Here is a 22,362-nt window from a genome sequence, read left to right on the forward strand (position 1 = left end):
GCATAACTGCATTGCAATGAAAACCTAAACCCTCAGTTTCCCAGTGTGTGGTTCAAGAAATATCAAGAGTATTAGCCGTAATTGGGTCCTTTTGATATATTTGCAAGTGACAAGCAATGAAACAGTTTATTCACTTAAAAGAAAAATCATATCATACACTAAAGACATGACAAAGAGAATCTAAAATTACTTCTAACAGCCAGGGCAAAAGGACCATCTATGCCAGAGGAAGAAAGGTGCAATATGGGCCACTGCTTCTGGGATGGGAGCCAAGTAGGATTAGCCTGTGCAGCTGCTGAGCAGTGCAAGATCCATCTGTACAAACGGCCACCTGAACCCAGCCTTTGCTTGGATAAGCAGACTCCCTACTGCAGCCTCTTCCCTAGCTCCCTGGGATGAGCCTCACTCAGAGCTTGCCTCCTGAGCATCAGACTGAGTCCTATGGCCCAACCATGCCTCTCACCTGCCCACACCTGTGAAGTACAGCCTCATGGGCATTGTTGACCGTACTTTAAAACAACCCCAAATCTGCCCATGGTGGTGATTTTCCTCACAAAAAGGTCTGTTCTATTCAATTCTGACACACTTTTCACCCATGCTTCCTCATTAATGAAAATTTGAGGATTGTTTCCCTCCCTGACCCCCAGCATCTCCTCCTTGCACACTGTGAGCTCAGTTACTGAAGCCTCTTAAACGCAATGCTCAATTATTCAAAGGTCAGATGCATCCCTTGAGGTTTGACTGCAGACCTAGGTTAATGTTGATAGCTCCGCACTGCTGAGCAAGCTCCCATCCTGCTGAGCTGAGCAGCCAGGCTGGAGAACTGTGCAGAAATCCACCTGGCTTTCTGCCAGCAGGGGAACAGCCCCTGGCCTCTGAGTACAGACCTCAGAGCCCCTCAGGCACTTTCCCAGTCTTGTTTGCCAACAAGGTGAGATAACCTTGGCCCTTTCCTCCAGCTGTTGAGAGAGGGCTGTGTACAAACTCACAAGGATGTGCAAAAAGCCCTTTGAGGAGGAAGAGTACTCTAGAAGTGCTAATTATTAGGAGCAATCTCATTTACGTGCTGACTTCCCTTTATCTCTCCAGGGCTTAAAACTCTATTAGGGATCTAAAACTGTACACTTCCCCTAATGCCCTTGTGAGCCTTGTCTGCAAAATGACTGTCATATTTGACTCTTCCAGATTCCATTTTGGGAAGACATGAGGGAGATTAGATTTTAAATGCCTTTGTTAGCATGTATAGAAGATAGACATGGGGGAATCAAAGGGGCCTGATTGGTTTTGGTACCAGTTACCCAGCAGCTGAACTGAGCTGTGGCAGAAAACAATCTTTTAGATTGCATTTGTCTCAAGTGTTTCATCTGTCAAACGCAGAACATTCCTGGCCCAACAAGCATGCCGCTGCTGCCCACGCTGCTGGGAAGTCTTACCAAGTAGTTTTTAAGCTGTGCTCTTACTTTGCATAGACTTATGCATGCAAACCCTTTCTTAAAGTGCTCTTAGCGCAGCCATAGGAAGAGAACGGCTTGAAGCTTTAATGCCAAAACCCTAATTAACTGTAATTAATGTTTAGTTTGTGCCAGTTCTTTATTGCCGTTACACCTGCTTCCTGTGGGATGCAGCATGCAGCTGGGAAGGTGCAGCCAGGTCCTCACAGCCTCCAGAGCCTGAACAGGAGAGGTCTGAGTAGGAAGGATGTGGGGAAGGAGAGGAAGAATGTGGCGGTCCAGCACTGCAGGCTCAGGTGACCAGCACAGTCCTGACCAGAGTGCAGGGCCATCCTGAGCTCAGCACCAATGGGGCTAACTGGGGCATCCCAGGAGCCACACATCACCTGGGAGAAGCACACCAAAGCATTTCCCAGAGATTTTATCCCTCCCCTGTCCCCCATAGTACTTTGGGGGGCTGGAGGGCACAAAGACCTCCTGTGCTGTCAGCCAGGTTGACCTCAGCTGGCCCTGCTTGGACCTTTTGGTGTTACTTTGCACCAGGCTGTGTGAAAATCTGGCTGCAGTGCAAGACTTGTTCTTGGCAGCATCGAGGTGGCAGCCCCAGATGCAGGGAGCGCTGGCCAAGCAGGTGTCCCCAAATGGCTTTGCTTCATACCCAGAGCCCAGAGGTCCTGACAGAGATGACATAGCAGTGGGGCTTTTGATTTATTAGCAATTACTTGAAGTTGATAATAATGATAGTTCTATAAAAATTTGACGTTGGGGATGAAAATTGGTCAATTTTTTATAAATCCAAAAACGTCATTTTAGACAGACCTAAAATGGGACCACTTTATCCCACTCCCGTGCAAACCTAAAGCTTGCCTTACACATGAGCTGTATTCCCCATTAAGATCTATGGTACATGCATATTAAGGAAGCTAAATAACATGGTAAAATGTGAATCATTCTCATCTCCCTAGACGAATTATCACCTCATCCCAGCACATCCTGGTGCAGCTCATCCCATCACCTGGTCAGACAGACACCTGCCTTCCACATTGAGCAGCTAAACCTTTCTGCATTTGTGAGTGAGCCGCTGTTTAAATCCAACCAACAAGGCAGGTGCTGCCCTTCCCAGTCGGTGCGAACCAGCTGCCCTCTGCCAGCACCACCGCAGCCGCCCCTCCTGGAGCAGGGCTTTGTGCTCAGGGCTCTGTGCCCACCCGCCGCCAGCCCCTGGCATTGCTCTCCTCTCTGCAGGCTTTGATTCCTTCCCCTCTCAAAGAACGCCGCTGTTCTGCTTTCACTGTGCCGCCAGGGAAAGCTCCCTCCCCGGGCCTGGTGCTTTCACATCGCTGAGGCTAATTGAGAGTAGGCTGAACACGTCTTTTAATTGTAGCTACAAATGCTCTGGGAGTGGAAGGAGCGGACAGACCTTACAGCCCTTAAAGCTCCCCTCAGGTGACAGAAAGTCTTTGTAAGAACCTTTCAATATGTAAAACAGCACCAAAGAATGAAGCTGGGATGTAAAGCTGGGGCAGTCCCCAGCAGCAATGCCTCTGCAGCTGTAGGAGCGAGGCTGCCGGCTCCTGTCCCTGCCCAGCTGGGCCCACAGCACAGCACTCTGCCTCTCTGTCATGGAAGACCTTGGGGTAGCAGCTGGGGGAAGGCTGATGACACTCCTCAGAGTGTCCTTGCTGGTTTCACCAGGGTGAGGCCCACGCAGCATGGCTCCCAGCTCCAGCTGCACCACGCCAGGCAGGAGGCATGGGCTGAAAGCAGACCTGCCTCCACTTCTCTGTTTGCAGAAGACAACCGTACAACCTCAGGAGGAACATTGTGCATCCAAATTAGGCCTGTTTTGGACAAGGAATGCACTTAATGTTGACGAACTACAGCAGGCAAGGCCAACTGTAGTTTTAACATAGTAAAATGAACTTTTTCATTGCTCGGCTAATGCACAGTACAGTTTCAATGCAGCGTGTTGCTGCACTGATCTCAGCTGTTGTTTCTAAATAAGTTTGAGCAAGTGTGTTAGAAACACAGAACCCTCCTGGCCTGGCCTCCCGGCACACCCTGAGATCCGGGATGCAATGTGCTCCACTGACAAGGTAGCTATCAGGCACCACAGGTGAGGTGTTGCTCTGTCCGACATCCTGCACTGACAGTCTTTTGCTGCACAGTCAGCCGTCTTCCCAGCACAGTCTCATCTCAGAAGCATTTAGCACCTCTGGAGTGCCTGGGGGTTTGGCTCCCAGTGGAAATTGGGCAGTGAGCACCAGGCACAGTGTTCCTCTGTTTTGGTGTGTGCAGCCAGCACCAAGTTTCTTGGAAAGCAGCACAGTAGTGAAGGAATTCTTCAGTTCTACAGGCATAAGCAACCAGTAACATGTACCAGCAGGAGTCTGCCTCGTATCTCTTCCTACGTCTAGTGCTTGTCTTTGAAGATAGTGAAACTCATCTTCAGGGCTTTAAGCAGATTTCCACCCCACCTTTTGGATTACAGAGGTGGAACATCTTATCACTTCTCTTTCTCTGCACGGAGGGATTTTTCCATTTAGTATTTTTCTCCCTCCCCTTAAGAGCCTTGAGATATGCAGCCCCCTGGGGTCAGCTTTGAGCAGAGTGGGCAGCGCTCCGTGCTGAATGTCCTCCCTAAATCCGTCCTCCCACACTGGTAGGCAGAGACAGAACAAGCCTCAGAGGAATCCATGACATTTCTCTCCCAGCTTAAATGCAGTGAGGATGATGTTTGAAACGCCATTAGTCATGAGTGATTAGCAAAGCTCAGTTGTTGAGGTTCTTAACTGCCCCCCCTCCAGCTCCACATAGGGAAGGACATGTTTGCCGTTCTGTTGTGTTATTTTTAATCTAGTTCAATTTTTATGGGTTCTGCTTATCTGCAGCCGCAATAAGTAAAGAGATTCACAACCATGCTGCAGTTATTAATGATCTGTGGGGGCGCTTAGAGCTCTTCACAAGCTCTCCATTTCTAATATTATATATCTAGATAAATAGGAAGTGAGTGCTCTTATTTCAACTTCTCTGGTGTAACTAATGGTTGGGAACAAGGCTCAGGTGCTGCACTGTTGCCGGGCTGCTTTCAGTGCCATACTTGTGGTTGGTTTCCTGAGATCCTATGTCTGAACCCATGCTGGCTCCCTTTGATGAAAACAATTGCTGTTCTTTTCATTGAAGACCAGAGGATGTTTATTTGTTGGTGTTCCCAGTATGTTGAATGCCTACCAAGAACAGTGGGAAAGCAGGAAGACTGAAGTGTATTAGAAAAATAGGTGTTTTATTTCTGCTAATATTAGTGTAATTTAAAATCATTTACAAAGAAATGAATGCTTTGTGATACGAATGAGGACATGGTAGCATCAGGTGTTTAAAAACTGATTTGTCAGTGCTAAACAGAGCATCAGCTCCATAATCCCACAGACCCCACAGGAGCATCCAGCATGAACCCAGATGCTCATGAAGGAGATGCAGACTTTATTGCACGCTGCATCAGCACTTAGGAAGAACTCCACTGTGTCTCCTTTGGCAACTAATATATTACTTTAGGAGAATTAAATTTCTCTGATTCCAGGAAAATGCTACAGCAAATAATGGCACCTATGGCTGATCCATCCTCTCCTGCCTGACAAGCTGTCCCACAGCTGATGGCCTGGCACAGGCAACAGGGCTGCTGCCTCCCACCCCAGCTTCATTTCTCAAGCAGTCATTGCTAGGGGTTCTGCAGAGGTCCTCATTCACTCAGCTTACTCTAACAAGGATTAATTTGTAATTCCCTCATTAGTTCAACTTGATATACAGTAGCCATGGTCAAAGTGCCTAGTCTTCTAGCCAGCAGTGGACAGAGACTGCATTTAAAACGGATGTCCTGTGTGTATCTTATACCGACCACAGACATTTAATGTTTAACAGCAGTTCAGTAAGCAGTACCTAGAAGACAAATATGTGTTTGGGGAGAATTCATCAGCAAGCAAGCTGCAAAATCATCCAGTCCCTTCCCTACACTCTACCCCTGTTCCCTTGGGTCTCTCTAATACTTCGGTTATTAACTCATCTGCAAAGCCAGTAAACACCCAGCATCCAAAAGCAACTGGCACTTCTAGTTTCTAGATGCATGCCACAATAACATAGATTTTTACAGCAGGCAACCACAGATTGGGTGAGGGTTTTCTCCTCAAGGAAAGCAGTCACTCAAGGGGAAGGGCAATGTCCTGGTACGCATGAATGTCTAAAGGAGCTGAGGAGGGCTATAGCGAAGTACACCATGGGCCATGGTTTCCAAATGGCTTCCTCATATGTGTGGATGTGGCTTATTTGATTATTCCAAGCCATGAGTCTGTACACATCCCTCATAGCTGCACATGCAGGTGCAGACGGTTAAGAGGCCTTCCTGAGGGACTGGAAGAAGAAGCCTGGAGATCGTGTGTGTGCTCATGTGGAATGCAGGCAGGCCCAGCAGTGCCGCCATTGGCCTCTGCTGTGCAGCACCCATGGGTGCCTTGGGAACCAGGGTTGAGGCACCTGCTGGCAGAGAAGCAGAGACTGCCTTTATGAAAGGCTCCACCATTTCTGCTTATTAAACTTCAAATTAAATTAAATTAAATTAAATTAAAACCTGCCACCACAAAGAAAACTAAACAAAACAATAAAACTTAACAACTTAGTAGATCGGGAAGTCAGATCTTGGTGAAAGTCAAGTATATTGGCATCAGGTTTACATAAAGCTGTATTAAATTATTTTATGGAAGAGATTTTAATCACTTCTTATTAACATTTACTACTAGCTTGTATTCAAACTTCTACTTAATTAGGATTTATTTTTCTGTCAGAAGGACATACACACTCGGTAGTTGGAAACAAAAGTCTGTTTTTAAAAGGTACACAGTGATTTAGTAACTGGTAAGTTAAGCTTCCCCTAAGAACCACTTTTTCTTTGTGAAATTCTTAATTGCCAGTGAAAGGCCATATTTAGGAGAATCAGCATCATAAATAATTACAGACTGTTAAAAAGTAGGCAGAAGATTACGAATAATGTATGTGGATTCTTGCAGTAAAACATCTTCTTAAAATGCAGATTTTTTTCTTTTTTTTTTTATCATTCTAGTCTCCTCCATTGCAATTTCTGACACCTGCTTGAGTACTTTGCTGAATCAAGGCTAGGTTGTCTAAACAGCGTGACTTGAATCTGGTACAGAATATACAGACACAATTATATATATATTGCAATTTCATTACGGAATACTATTTTTAATCAAGTAACCAAGTAATTTTTAGTGATTGATTTATTTTCACTTCACATTTTTACCTTCCCTTGGAATTCGGGAAAAACATAAGGACTGAAATGAAAGGGTGTTGGTTCCAGACATTATCTCATTGCAAATTGCCCAGGTGAATGACAATGCAATGGGATGAGATTGCGCTTCTGTATGATTCATCCTCAGAACAAGGTCTATATTGCAGATCTGTGGAGTTGAGATTCCGTGTAACAGAATGACTAGATAATATAGAAAAATACCACTTTGCTTTTTCCCCAGATAATCTAGGCTATTTACTTCTCAGAGATTCACAGATCTGTATTACTGCTCTTAGTGACCACAGGAGGGACAGACTGCCTGGTTCCTATCATCCCACTATCCTTCCATCATCTTTCCTTTATTGTAGTGGAGTTTCAGAGGAATATATGAATTATTGTGCCCAAATCCAGCTGAAATTCTATGACTAATTACTTACTTTAGGTTTATCTAGACTAATCAGTAAGGCAAAAGAACTTGCTGGTAGAATGAAGAAAAAAACATCCAAATGTAACACATAATTTGTCCAGAGTCCTCAAGACAGATGGACAGATACAGGCTGTTACTAGAAAATGACAGAGAAGTCAAAAGGCAAGTGCTTGCTGTGTTGCCATGTCTACCAGGTATACAAGGACACACTTGTGCAAGAAGAAAAAGGACAGGCTCTCACACTGATCCAAGAACTATTTTTAACTCCTTTTCCTGGAATTAAAAATTTATTAATATCAAACAACTTTTTCCTAAATAAAAAGATTAAAAAGCAATCAAACAATCCACATAAATTTGAAATCCTTAACATAATGGTTTCTTTTTCGGTTGTGTTTTTTTTTCCTATGATTTATGTATGTTTTATTATGTTAAACACTGTTCATGACTGAACTGCACTAAAATTTACATTTTATATGTGAAATATAGACCCTGTACGTTATCCTGAAAAGTACAACTTCAACTGCAGTTTCATTGTCCAGTTGAAATAGAGTTTATTCATCCATTTTAAATGAACAGAAGCATAAAAACACATTGGTGTCTATCTCTTTCTCTCTTGAGGCCCTTGCGCAGATTTGACTGTAATTTTTCTTGTTAATTTTCTGTCAATATCACATATTCCTTAATCAAATTCAGTGATTGCCAAATAAGTCAAAAAGAAAATGTTTCCTACTCAGTCTTGTAATTCATCATCTGATTCATTAAGCTGAACTTCTAGACTGTGTTTATCTTGCAGCTGTTTCGTAGCTAACTTGGCCTTGTTTTCCCTTTTCAGAGAGCAGATATAGCTGTTGCCCCCCTCACCATAACACTGGTGCGAGAAGAAGTCATAGACTTTTCCAAACCTTTTATGAGCCTGGGAATCTCCATCATGATCAAGAAGCCTCAGAAATCTAAACCGGGCGTATTCTCTTTCCTGGATCCTTTGGCTTATGAAATTTGGATGTGTATAGTCTTTGCTTACATTGGCGTCAGCGTAGTTCTTTTCCTAGTCAGCAGATTCAGCCCTTATGAATGGCACTTGGAAGACGGCAGTGAAGAACCACGTGACCCTCAGAATCCTCCTGATCCTCCCAATGAGTTTGGAATATTTAACAGCCTTTGGTTTTCCCTGGGTGCCTTTATGCAGCAAGGATGCGATATTTCTCCAAGGTTTGTTTCATATCACTCCATCACCTTTTTGCATTTTATGGTCATTTTCTGATGCCATGGTGCATATATGTTCCATTTTCAAATTTATTTTTAATTCTAAATTGTTTGTTTTAACATTTCATTCAGTGCTAAGCATCATCATTCAGCCACTATGTTTGCTAGCAGTCACCTCCAGTGTGAGTGGCATTGCCTTATATATATGCTGTTTATGCATTTCTGCCAAACTTATATACACCATGTTAAGGCTGTAAAATGCATAGGGTTTTCTGTTTTCAGCAATGCTTGGAGGGCTACCGTGTTTTTGCTGCATATCTCATTTTACGGTCATCTCCTTGATGCATAAAACATATGCAAAATAAGAATAATTCATTTTTTAAAAAGTCACATGCAACAGCACTTTAAAACACCTCCACTGCCATGGCTTCTCTAGACTTTGTTGTTGTTGTTGCTTTCTTATGCACCTAATTTCTCTAATTTTGTTCTTCTTGACCCATCCTTTCATTTATTACTCATTTGCTTACAACCGTGTTTCATACATTCAGATCTGCATGTGCACCTGTCTATCAGCTATTGCATACTGTCCTGTATGTGTCGTCATTAAATCTGATCTAATCCATCGTCCCTGTGCTCATAGTCAATATGATCCAATAAGCATTGCCAGTTTCCATACTTTTTATTCATGAAGACACTCTTTCTGAATAAGGCTTTGGTAAAGTATGTTCGATATTAGTTCCGGTTTAACAGAGTGCTGCTAACTATTGTGTAATTGTATTTCTTTTTCAAAAAAGCACTTTGAAAGCCACCAGAAAATAGCAGAGTTCTCTCTAATAGAACAATGCAAGCCTCAGATGTCTTTTGAATAGTATATGTGTTACGCTTCTACATTTACACTGCTAAATACTTTGGTGACATGCCTTTGATAAGCAGTTAGATTACCTACATGTAGTTTCTTTGTGATGGAACACTGATTCGGTTTTGAATGAAAACAATTTTAAATCCAGTTTACAGCTATTTTAATTGTTAAGACACCCATGTAGTACAAAGAGGGCGCAGGATAACAGGACAAGCAGGATAAGAAGGTTGCTAGGCAAATCAAGAGAGACAGGTATTTTGATTGAGTGCTTGTCTTCGAAATGCACATTGGTGATTTCCACATCTGTGCTCAAAAGTTACCAGTCTTTCCTCAGCTAATTAGTGGAAGACTTCTTGAATGGTCGCACTGCAACAAGTGACAAATGGAAGGAAATTTCAGGGAGAGTACCGAGATATTTGCTTAGAATCCAACAGTGATTCTTTAAGGTCATGGTTATTGCATGTTTAGAGCTCCTGATTGCAACAAAATCCAGGATTTTCAGACACTGACACATGTCTCTCAGTATTTGAAGCAAACCATTCATGTGTTTCAGAAGCTTTGATAGCAGCAGTTAGATTCCATATGTAGTTGGCAGATGTGTATATATCCTACATAAGGCACGCACGTGGCTTTTTTGCCTGGATAGAACCCTGCACTGCTGTTCACAGTTCCCGGTGTTTCAGTGTGCTGCCTTGCTGTAGCTGTCAGCCTTCTCCTCGTGTTTATACACTGTGTTTCTGCTTTAATCCTAAACTCTGTAATGAAACCTTGACTTTCTTTCTGCAGTTAAAGGTGGTGAGTAGTGCTAGCATTTAAATTGCTGTTGACCATGTGTGTGCCCAATATAAAAGACCGGGAAATAAGCACTGGGACATCACATGGAAAGCTGCAGGCAATGCACTGTTTCCGCTAGGTCTGTTTATTGACAGCAAATTGAAGTCCATAGGATTTTTGTTAAGCTCTCATGTGACTCTTTGACATGTTCAGCCATTTACTTTATATAACAAGTGGAACATACTCCATTTTTTTCAATACTAACATGATAAGTGCCTTGGAAATACCTACCAGAAAAAGAGTTAGCAGTAAACCCATTTATTTTATCTGACCATCAGAAGCTCTTAACTCAGTACCAGCACATGGTCCTCATTAGAAGACATTGTCTGGCTATTTTGTTATCTTTCATGATAACGGATTCCAGGCAATTATGTGCACTGTCACTGGGAAAAAAAAAGATCGAATACATTGGTTTCAGTTCCAGAAACACCATTCCTTTGACTGATATGTTTAGTTAGGTTTATTTAATGTCAGATTTCTTCTCCATCAAAGAAACTATTCCCAAGTATTCCATTCTGAATCCGGATCTTTGTAAGGTTATGCCATTCACAGTACATTGACTATATGAATGTTTCATACTATTTTATTGCCATTAAAAGGGGCTTCATTCTTCCATTGTGAGTTTTGTCTGAATAAATTTCTTATTCAAGAGCATACAGCACTTGTAGAGAGATGCCGACAAGCAGTCTGGAGAGATCACTTTTGTACTTGCTGATAAAGGCTCTTTCAGCTGCCTTTGTGTGGAACAGCTGTGACATCTAATGACTAGTTAGATCTGTCCTCGGTGAGTATGCTGTGTGGATATTCCAGAGGATATATCCCTGTACTCTCCTCTCTGTATTTAATAGGAGTCATCTCAGCTGAGTCAGAAGGCAGCCAAAGGATAGTGGTTAGCTCATCCTGAGATGGAACCAGCATTTGTTCCAGTGGTTTTGTTCTGCTATCAAAGGCTGCTGTGTTTTCTGCTTAGTGAGCTAAAGTATTGAAAATTCACTTTTGATGGCTCAAAAGCGGATTATTAAATTTGCTTTAATGTAAAATGTGTACAGCAAATGGAACCAAGAGAAAACAGTCGAATTTGTAACACTGTTTGGAGCAAAATTATCTCTGAAATCTGTATGAGACCATATATTTTCATTTTGCTCTTTATTCACACAGAACAAAGAGGCTAGATTAATTAACTGCTGATAGGAAAAGACAGGGGGGTTCATTAAAAATTATCTCAAGAAGTTGGCCATTTAAGAGGGTATATTTATAGATCCCTATTTTTGTCACAGAAGGCTCGAGAGACTCCTATTAAAGACCATGGGAATGACTTAGTGGGAGTTTTGGAACGGCAGTGAGAGCTGGGTGACCAGGTGCTTCTGAAACTACCCCTGCCAGTTCCTATGATGAGAGAACAGAGCATCTCAAGGCAGAGCTTTAGATGCTGGTATTTACTGTGTTCTGTCTCAGGCGGGTGCCTCCTGGCCAGGTGGGGCTGGCAGGGAAGGCAGAGTGCTTGCTGGGCTGGTGAGCAGAGCACTGAGCTGCTAGTGTACAGGGTACCAGAGGGCGTGTGCTTAGAATGAAAAGGGGGATTCAGCCAGTAGATTTTGCACTGAGGTTGTTCAAAGCTTTTTGTCAATACAACACCCATCTTGTATCGATCATAAGAGCCCAATTAAAAATTAAGCAGTGTGAAAAGCTTTTTTTCTGTTTGTTATAGGAAATCGAGGATGTTTTCTGGCCATGAGTAGAAACAGAATTCAAGCTATTTTGATAAATAAATGAGATTCTGTTTGAATGCATTTTTCTCTTGGAAACTGAATGTGAATTTGAATGTTTGTTTTCTTTCTTTCCTCGTTACTAATTTGCTCTCATTTGACTCCATGCTTCCTTTTAAATTTCCTCTCAAGGTATGCACTCTTCCTGTTTACTTCCGTCTGGCCTTGCTTTGGTAATTGTGTCATAAGTCTGTTATATCGAGGCTTTGTTACTCCTCTCATTTGTTAACAGTCTAATTCACTTTAAAACGATGTCGTGCAACGTATTGATTTATTGAAGTAATTTGGAAAATGGCACTTTGGGATAAAACATTAGCTGTTTGTTTTTAAATTACAACGCTGTGCACTTGGACCGGTACGCCTTCATCAGAAAAAGTGGTGCTGGTATTAAAAGCTGTGATTGATTTTTCTGTAATTGTTATCTGAGTAACGGAGAAACATTTCTATGGTTCACAGTACAAAACAAACAAGTTTTCTCTTATTGCCAGCCTGGTGGTTATGTACTAACCCTTTTTCTCCCTCATCCCTCCACACCAGCCCCTGCAGTGGGTATAAGGAGTCTTTGTATCAGCAGATGGACTGGGGGGAAATGGGGTGCTTTCGGAAAAGGAGGCTGCCAGGCCATGTTTAACTATGCTCTTGTTCTTTGAGTCTTTGTCTGTCTGTCTGTTGTTCCTTCAGAGTCAGCTTTGTAGTTTGTTTTGTTTTTCTTTTGCTGCATCCTGTGCTTGACACCAATTACAGCAGTGGTTGCCCAAGGCACATTGTAGCAGCATCTGTTCTGTCTTCCTTTTCATGCTCATTGAAAGTCTGTGGGAGAAAGAGCTCTGTAGTGACATCCAGTTTTCTTTCAAGTGACATCAGCTCTTCCGGGAACTGCCCAGGTCCTCCCCTAGCAAGACCGCTCTCTTGCATGTAGGACCTTGGGGAAGTGTCTTCTTCGAGATACCCAGCCATGTCCTCCTGCCCTGCCTCTCAGCTGTTCTCCGTATTTTGTCCTGTATCTGTCTGCTTGCTTTTTTATGCAGGTTGCAACACCTTGGGGGCAAAACATTTTTTCCTTCATCTGTGTTATAATGCGCTGTATGAACATGCAGCTCTGCACAGACATTTTGTTGTTACAGCAGTGTGGGACTGCAGGTACAGCGGTTTTGAAAACGCTTCCCTTCCTGCACATCTTCACGCCAGCAATGCATCTGTGCTTCAAGCAGAAGGGGCAGTTCCTGATGCAAGTATGACATCTCCTAAGAGAAACCACAGGGAGAATGCATGCATACAGGTTTTCTTTTTAACTGATAGTTCCATTAAATTTGTCTAAACACCCTGTCAGGTCTTTTCTTCATCCTCCTCTGTCAAGACCTACCGTAAAGCAGGAGGGCCACAGGAACCTGGAGATGCCAGATGAACCTGGTCTTGCTGTGTGCAAGCGGACACTTCATCTCCTTAGTCTGGCTCCAAAATTGCCAGCCTTGCTACAAGGAGGAAAAATTCTTTTTCATCTTGAAGCTGGAAATTATATAGTGAAAGAGTGAGCAAAAGAGGGATGAATTTCACCTGCTAAAGCCATCTGAAAGCAATACACTGTGTTCTAGTTAGGTGTCTCAGGCCCTCCATGCCCATGGGAGACAGATGGGCACCTTCAGATCTATTCCACACTATAGCAAGTGAGATAAATCTCATTCCCAGGGTGTCTGTCTCCTCTCTCTCTGTCTTGGCTTCAAAGGGAGCCTTACTCAATGAGAACAGCAGGCACTGTTGTGTGGATGGCTAGAATTAAGTTCTAGCTTATATGAGGTTTGTTGTGTAGGGTATCCAGTTTTATGAAACAGCAAAAGCAAGCCCCTAGCTGGTAGGGGAGCTGGTCAGAAAGTGCCTTTATCACCTCTAAAATCCCAGAAGATGCTCTCTTGATACATTCCATGAATGTAGAGTGAGGTAGAGAGATTCCTTATCTTACTGCATTATTCTGGCTTTGTATTTCTGGAATTTACCTTTGCAGTCGTTCAGTAGTCTCGTGTCAATTAGCACTGCCCCAGCTTGGAACCTGAAAGCCTTTCATCCTCCCAGGAGCCCTTGGGACTGACAGCCTGATGTGCTTGGCAGAGATCCATCAGGTATGGTCCTGCCCTGAGGAAGTACACGCAGGCCAGAGCAGAGACCATTTCTCATAGCATTCTCACCTCAGAAGTCATTACTTCCTGATGGACAAAGAGGTGATGCTTCACTCCTTAGGCTTCCTTAAACCTCATGACCACCTAAAGCCTGCACATTGGTATGGACCTGCCACAGGCAAGCAGAGCAGGCTGTAGCCCATAGGTCTAACCCAAACCTGCCCTTAGAAGGGAGCAGAGAACTACTTTCTTTCACCTCGTAGTTTGTTTCTCCACATTCCTCTAACCTATTCCAGACTGCGCTCTCTGTGTTTATTGTGGCGGTAATATTTTTCTTTGGTGTGTTCTTTTAATGTTGGACGGATTATTTTATTTTATTTTATTTTTTACATTTGTTTGGGTTTTGTTTGTTTGTTTGTTTCTTTGTTTTTGTTTCTTATTAATTTAATGGACTTTTTTCATGGTTCAGGCGATGTCAGGCTCTGGCCAAGACTGGGCAGTTTACCAGCTCACCTCCCTCGAGTGGGCAGGGTGGGGGCCTGGCACCAGACATTTTCCTTTTTCCTGTCTCCATCTGTTGGTAGGACAACTTGTACCCACTGTCTGGGGGTGGCATTGAGGGGCTGGAAGGAAACAAACAAACAGGTAAGAGTTTTCTCCTTTTCTATTTCTTCCCTTCGCGCTAATTGAGAACTGCAGCACCCAGATTCTGTGGATTTAATATATTTGGGATTGAATCTTCCACCTTCGATACTGGTAAAGAATTAAAGGGAAACATAAGAAATAGCTTTGTCAGCTCCTGAAGCATTTCCTGGTCAGTATGTTGTGTATGAAGAATGTACCCAGCAGTGGATTCCTCACCCAGCTGAGCAGAGTGATGTGGGTGGTTCTTCAGCCACGCAAAGATCTTTTGAGCTAGATGCTCAATTGCTTTACACAATCTGGATGTCCTGACCAGCAAGCACTTTGTAATTGTATATTAACATATTTGGAGTTTTTAAGTCTTTATTTTTATTAAACAAACAAAAAAACAAAAAAACAAGAAAACATATTTTTCTACTTTCTCCTGCATTGCTCTGGTAGTTATAAAGCTGGAATATGCTTGTCTTGAAACAGTGGATTTTAGGCATGCAGATGTTAATTAACATAAAACAAACCAGCTTCGTTGCTCATTTGAATATTTAGATTCAGTCTTTGATTCCTGCTAGGTCATGATGAGAAAATGATAGTGGATCTCTTGTATTTTATTCATTTGGATGCTTACTCATGTCTTCTTGCACTTCACCGCATCTTACATGTTAAGAGTCAATACAGTAAAAGGTATTTTCTTCCTCAAAGCTGGTCAGTCTCCAAAGAGCCAGCAATGCGGAGAAGATGAAAGTGTTCTGGCAAAAGTCTGAGGAAGTCAGGAGTGCTCACTCCTGCCCAGTACTGCAGATGGGGTGGGCTCAGAGGAACCAGTTTGTTTGTCCTTGTTTTCACTAAATGGCTGAGGAGCATGTAGCTAGGTAAGAGCAGGTACGTGCCCATTTGCCCTCCCAAGGAAGGCTTCAGGAGCTGGCTCTCAGCGTGTCTCTTCACAGATGCCCGGAAGACCAGGACAACAGAATTGTGCATGTGAATTTCTGTTCTACATCAAAAACAAATGAATACATCAAGGGATGTGTTTGAAGAAATGTGATGATCTGTGTTTTTCCATAGATCTCTCTCAGGGCGAATTGTTGGAGGAGTCTGGTGGTTCTTCACTCTCATCATTATCTCTTCCTACACTGCTAATCTTGCTGCCTTCCTTACGGTGGAAAGGATGGTGTCTCCCATAGAGAGCGCAGAGGATCTGGCTAAACAAACCGAGATAGCCTATGGCACTTTGGATTCAGGCTCAACCAAAGAATTCTTTAGAGTAAGTTGCATGCTTTAAAGCAGTTCTCTTGTATCTCCATTAGAGATTTTCTAAGCTGTACGTGCCTGATACACGGTGCCCCAGTATTCAGTCATTTGTTTTTCCCTATCCGTAATAGCTGTTCTGATGAAAGCTGCTTTGTGCAATCAAGAGGAAGCCAGAGTGTGATATCAAAAGTCATTTTATCAAAAACCGGTAGTTTTGCTCAACCTGAAACATCTCAAGATGGAAAACCTGAGCTCTGCTTTTGCAGGAAACTAGATTTTAACACCAGTTGCTGAGCCTCAGTGTGATGAGCAGTAATGCAGTTGTGCACAATATTTAGCAAAGAAAACTTGGAGAAGTGACTGTCTTGACCTACTTGTTCTGTTTGCCCAGCTGGCAGCCATTAATGGCATCCAGCAGTGGTGTTTACTTACCAGAATAAGCAGGGGGTAGAAGCTTGTGTTGCCATTTCTGTGTGCACTGGTGGCTGTAGTTGCTGTGGCTCCCTCCTCATTGCTCACGTGTGTGACTGGGTCTGCGTCAGCCAGGAGGGAGGGGAACTTTCATACCCCAGCACACAATTGTGTGTTCACCTGGTTCACAGACATGCTGCATTTGCAGTATTTGGGGAGGGGAGAAGGCAGGGAAGGATGTACATTTATTTGAAGTCATCCTTTCTTCACTTGCCAAACCACAAGCTGAACTGCAGAGGGTGGTCATTAAATGTCTAAATATGACCTCAGACTGCTTTATTTTTCTTCTTTCTTTATTTTTTTTTTCCCCTGTATCAGAAAATGTTATGACCTGAAAAGCTCTTTATTTCTGGCCTTTCCAAGGGTGAATGAAACACTCAGCCCTTGCAGGGAGCTCCTGGCTCTCTCTCAGCAGTGCCAATCAAATGCCATTCAGGGCAACAATTCTTTGTATAGGAAAGTGGTCAGTGCTGCAGGATTAATTACTGCCTATCACGCATACTGGTCAAGTGCAAGTGTGAGGGAAAAGGGAGAAATAAAACCTTGCTGCTGTTTAAATACTGAAGATGCCTTGAATTTACTTAATATTTTGAATGTTTAGGCTTCATGCTCAAATGAAAATAGCAAGTAAACACTGGAAAAGCTGAGATGCCGTAAGATGAATAGCTCTATCGTGGATAAAAGACTGCACACACACATGCACGGGTGTATAAATCTGATGTAAAAAGCTAGTGGTGAATACATTACTTAGATGTAATGTCTCTGTATACAGACGAATACTCGCTAGTTCTTACTTAGCAATGGTGGGGAGTGTATTAACAACAGCTTCTTTTTGGTATTAAAATCCTACAAGATTAATGCTGATCTTCCCAAAGGTGAAATCAGTGTGTAAAACCTTGTATTCTGTTTAATTATCAGCCTGAGGTGCTATTACCTGCTTGGAAAAAACAAGCTGAGTGGATCTGTCACAAAAGGTGGCACAACTTGATTGGAAATACTGGTGCCATTCACAGTCGCTGTAGTGTTCTTAAGAGAAAAAAGCCAAACCAAACAGAAAAGACTTTCCTTTGAATATCTCTTTATTGTTAATTCTAAAAGAGTTATTGTATGGAGGTGTTTCTTCATTAGGCATAACATGGCAGTCCCTTCTTACTGTGCAATCAAAGGAATGAGTGTTTCTTGTGCAAATCTACAGTCTAGTGAATCTTTTTGTGCTCTGTCGTGCCGTTAACAGTCTCAGGATGAGCCATGACTCTCCTAGTGCTTGAAGAAAGCAGGGCTGTGAGGGAAGGTGATCTGTCAGGAGTCAGTGGCTCCATGAGGCATAGGGGAATGGGATGGGAAGGCAGGGAGATGATCCACGGTGCTGATGGAGTGGGATGTGATGCCACTCAGTGGGATCCAGGTGGGCCAGAACAGGCCCTGAGCGGTGCTTGTCTCTTCCTGGCATTCTCAAGGCACACAACATAATTTCAGCTGTATTAACTTTTTGCAGAGTAATTAATTTGAATAGAGCTGTGCAGCCACAGAACTGTCATAACTTGAGTCTTCTTCTTCTGATGTGAGAAGGACAAAAAATTTGCCTTGTATTAAATGTGTATGTTCATATAAATACTTCACTGTACAGTCTTTATCAGCTACCTAATAAGGTGGTAATGATAGCTGAAACTTGACATAGCTCTGACCTTCTCCCAGTGAGCTCTTCTCTCATCACTGCTGGAGCACCAATTGAAGTGATAGTCTGAGCCCGAAAGAGCCATGGGTTCTCCTGGATTTGGTGTAGTGTTTATTCCCCTTCTGAGGTGGGAGTTGGATGATCTTTAAGGTCGCTTCCAACCCAAGCCATTCTGTGAGTCTAAGATCCCAGAAAGGGGCTTTTATGTCTTTCTCTCTTCATAGAGGCACAAAGCTAAGATATTTCTGATACTGATCACATATTGATCTTAATGGCTGCTGCTGGCCAGTGAAAGGTGCCAGACTGGCTACAGCAGGAAAAAATCAGTAGCTTACAGCCAGATATAACACTGCTGTTTCAAGCATGCACAATGAATGCTGTTGGTATGGCATTCTCTCTCAGTTAAAGCAATCAAGCATATTTTTTGTAACATTTGCTCAACAGTCACTGTTCACTGTCCTCAGTCTCAGTCATTGGTGACTCTCTGTATCACAGGGTATTTGTCCTTGCAGTACATCTAAGAACCAAATGAGCCTTCCTATATCTTTATGGTTGTTTCTTGTTTCTGCTCAGAAACATTTTATGTTTTTCACTGATTAGTTTATAAAGGCAGTTAAATGGCAATCAATAGATCACATCAATTCCATTTTGGCTTTCAAAGGGCATTCATCCACACTAAAGAGGAGAAAAACCTCTCCTTCAATATTTATTCATATACAGTCTCAGATAAGGGCTACAAAATGCCTCTTTTTCCTTCATGCAAGCCAGTAAAGGACAATACTAGAAAGCAGTAACAGATAGTGATGCTGCAAATTCTAAGGGTATCTCTGTTAGAATTAACACCTTCTAATACATTCAATTAAAGCTTTAGCATATCTGAGCAGCTCATCAAATCAGTATATCATGTAATCCAAATACAGCACTCAGCCTAAGTCTGATGCTACAGTCTCGCAGGTTTCAGACCTCCGATGTGCTACATTCTAAAGGTGTGACCTTTACAACCAATTAGTTTGTCTTATGTAAGCTTGGCTGTATTTAAGCTACTGAAGAAATGAGAGAACGTGTTTCTAGACATTTGGAAATAGAAACTGATCTTCAGTTTGTTGTGGTTTCATCTAATTGATAGCAGATAACTGCATTAAGAGGCTTTTGAGAGACTTCTCTAAGATATATTATAATGCATGTGCTTGATCATCTACAAACGCAGCTGACCAGCTAGTACTCTTTACTGGGAAACCTGAAATTTCAGAAGGTGTCCTTGAGGTTTATCTAATGTGACAAGACTTCAGAGGATGAAATATTGAGATAGGGAGTATTTTGCAAGATCTTGCGTTAGGTCTTTCTCTTTTTTTTTTTGTGGGAAATTGAAGGCAACTCATACCACACCATTAATCACCCTTAACTAAAATTAGAGAAAAAAGGAGGCCTCAAAGTATTCCTGTTTTATTTTAGAACTCTGTATTTTCCTCAACCATGATTTCAAGGTTGTCTGTGACAAAACAACTCTGCTGCCCGACAGCCCCTCAGTGCCTCAGCTGAAATGACTTGCTGCTCTCAAGTCAGTTCCTAATTTTTTTTTCTCCTGGAAGTGGCATCAATTATCGGGGCTGTTAGGAGTTCCAGCAGAAAGGGCAGAGATCCTTTGGATATGATGGTTCCTGCTGTTACAGCTGCTTAGTCCTACCTGGCAATGATGTTCATTAGTGTGGGATAGAGTCTGACACTGACATTGCTCCTGCTGTTGATAATGACAAGACTTCAGACTCAGTGCCTGGAGAATTCAAACAGGCTAACAGCCCTCAAACACAGCTTGGATACTTCAGATATTATTTTTAGGATTTTTATTTTATTTTGCATCACTGTATGAAATTCACAGCTGAAGTTGAACTCTCCATTACCTCAGGACATCCAGGAGCAATAGTTGACTTGAGGACACCAGAGAGTCTACATATGCTTTCCTTTTGCCTCCCGTGGGAACGCTTCCCTTCCCATTGTGTTTGGATACCCTACCAGACACCTCAGTGGTATTTTTGTCTAAATTGATGTTGTGCTGGGAAGTGATACCGTTCTTTTACTCATTGTGGGTTCACTCAGCGCTTGAAGTTCATTTTCAGCAGTTTTCTCTAAAAGCGATTCTTTCCAGTTCAGGCTCACATCTCAAACCTTTCTGGACTTCATACATACATAAAAACACAATGCCATACGTTTTTAAGACATGGAATGTCATGGGGTGGTCCTATGATGGTCCTCATTTTTTCATTCCCTGGTTACTTCTGGGGAAAGTAATGACACCTATATGTTGTGAAGCACCGGTATATTACACACCAGTTATAAGGTAAAGAGCTCATTGCTTTCCTCTGATAAGGCTGTGGGAAGACAAGAAGTATGGGAAATAAATGCTATCAGCAAGCAGTGTAGTTAAGGAGAAGACTTGAATTACAAACCAATAGCTGCTTTGTGATTCTTATGCATTCTCTGCAATCAAATGATATTGAGACCATCATTAGAGCCTGTTAAAACCACCATTGTGAACTCTGTACCTGCAGTGCAAAGGGCTTCATCTGTAGTTAAACTCTTTGATTTTTAATTTAAAATTGCATTTTGCTAGAGAAGATGAAGGACTTGTTTCCAGCACAGCATTCATACAAATGTTTTTTCTTTTGCCTTCGGATAAAACTATGATTAGCAGTTTTAAGCCTTCAGTGCTCTTGGCATTGAGCAAAACAACGCGGCGATCATAACAAATGCCTGACAAAAATATTGAAGTGTGGTTGTGTTTATGGACTTTAAAGAACAGAACATCAGAGAAAAGTGATAGCTTCAGAGATGAGTTGTGTAGATCTTTGATACGCAACGTGGCAGCAATTAATCAGAAAAAGCGCTGTGTTTTAACTGCTTCTCAACGCAGAAATCTGAAAAGCTTATTCACCCATATATTCTCTTTCCCTTCCCTGTTTGACATAGCTGAGCGTGCACAGATGCTGAGAGATGCTTGCACGTCTGCAGAGATCGCCAGCTCTCCATTGCACGGTGATGCACTGTCTGCTTGTAGATTTTTTACTCTTAATTTGTTGGGTCTCCCTTCTGCCACCTGACTAACAGGCAGTTTTAAGGATGGCAGGAAATCAAATGTGACATAATTACATAAGAAATGGATTCCCATGAAGTGATCTAATGTCCTTAAGCCTACGGATTGGAAGGGAAAATGTGTCCTTATGGGAAGTAAAATTAGCAGCTCATCCATCACCTGCTCCTTGGCAAGGAAGTGCTTGTATGGAAGTGGGGCTAAGGTGCCTGAACCATTTTACTGACTTCAGCAGAGAAGCCAGGGTTCAGCAGAGCTCTCAACAAACACTTAATAACAAATATTTGAATAACTCTCTCCTTATCTTCAGTAACAGATGGCGTATTCCTACCACGTCTACTTGTGCTCACTGTTGAGTCTTTCCAGCCCGTGTGCGTCTTTATATCATTCAAAAATGAGTTTCTCTAAGTCCAGGGTTGCAGAGTACATGGTGCAGAGGAGCTGTGACCAAGAGCCTGGCAGCAGGCGTGGAGCATGGCCTTGGTGAGGCTCAGCACGCAGCCAGCAGCGGGTTAACATGCAGCCATGCCTGCACCAGAGGAGCAAGCAGAGAGTGCCTGGGGGAAAATCACTTGCTGTTTGAATCGTTCTGCTTCTTGGAGAACAGCTATATGGTAATGCTAATGACATTGCTCCAGACACTGAGAACCCAGGATTTTCAAGTCTCTCATACTTTATGTAATGTGTCTGTGTCACATTAATATGTGCTTGTTGGGGATTCATTTAAAATACATGGGTGCTGATAAATTACTCACGGTGCTGCTACCGTTGCTTTTGCATAATTAGAAAATACATCGAGGTTTAGAAACTCTAATGATGTGAATACGAAACATCCCCTCTTGCAGTCCACTGGGGTTTCTCCATCATTGCCTGCATGTTGGCCCGTTCTGACTGGAGCTGGAAATTCATTAGACCTGACAGCACTCAGATACTGTGCTGGAAACGCTGCTATTAATTTATTGAGGGCTGAACCCAGAGCAGGGCTGGGCTGCTCGGGTGCACAGATGAGACGAGTCTGCTCCATGCACTGTGTCTGGAAGGATGCTACTCAGCCTGATGTCATCCTGCCCTCCGTGTGTGCTGCCTCCTGCTCCCCAGACAGACAGACAGCCATACTGGTGCCGCCCAGCCTCACTCTCTGCCTGCTCACCGGGCATGGCTCTGCTCATGAATTACAGCAAGATTTACAAAGACAGCTTGTCTCCTGGTGAAGACTTTCATTTTAATTTCCCGATCAGTATTGCAACATGGAGGAATGGATGGCAGCAGTAAAGTGAGGAGATGAATCTAGGTGTAG

The 22,362-nt window shown here is 42.8% G+C and overlaps 1 protein-coding gene across 3 annotated transcripts in view; it reads left to right on the plus strand.

The window, feature by feature from the left end:
* GRIA3 (glutamate ionotropic receptor AMPA type subunit 3) overlaps positions 1-22,362 on the plus strand; it is a 139,694-nt gene that overhangs the window by 93,473 nt on the left and 23,859 nt on the right. For all 3 annotated transcript variants that reach the window (XR_011903529.1, XM_072336381.1, XM_072336380.1), the window contains exons 11-12: positions 8,007-8,383; positions 15,649-15,847. Coding sequence is in view for 2 of the 3 variants with exons in the window: in XM_072336381.1 (XP_072192482.1) it covers positions 8,007-8,383; positions 15,649-15,847 (576 nt within the window). In the remaining variant the exon portion in view is untranslated. The remainder of the gene's footprint in view (positions 1-8,006; positions 8,384-15,648; positions 15,848-22,362) is intronic.

Source organism: Excalfactoria chinensis, chromosome 4 (assembly GCF_039878825.1).
Source record: "Excalfactoria chinensis isolate bCotChi1 chromosome 4, bCotChi1.hap2, whole genome shotgun sequence".
NCBI classification, from domain to species: domain Eukaryota; kingdom Metazoa; phylum Chordata; class Aves; order Galliformes; family Phasianidae; genus Excalfactoria; species Excalfactoria chinensis.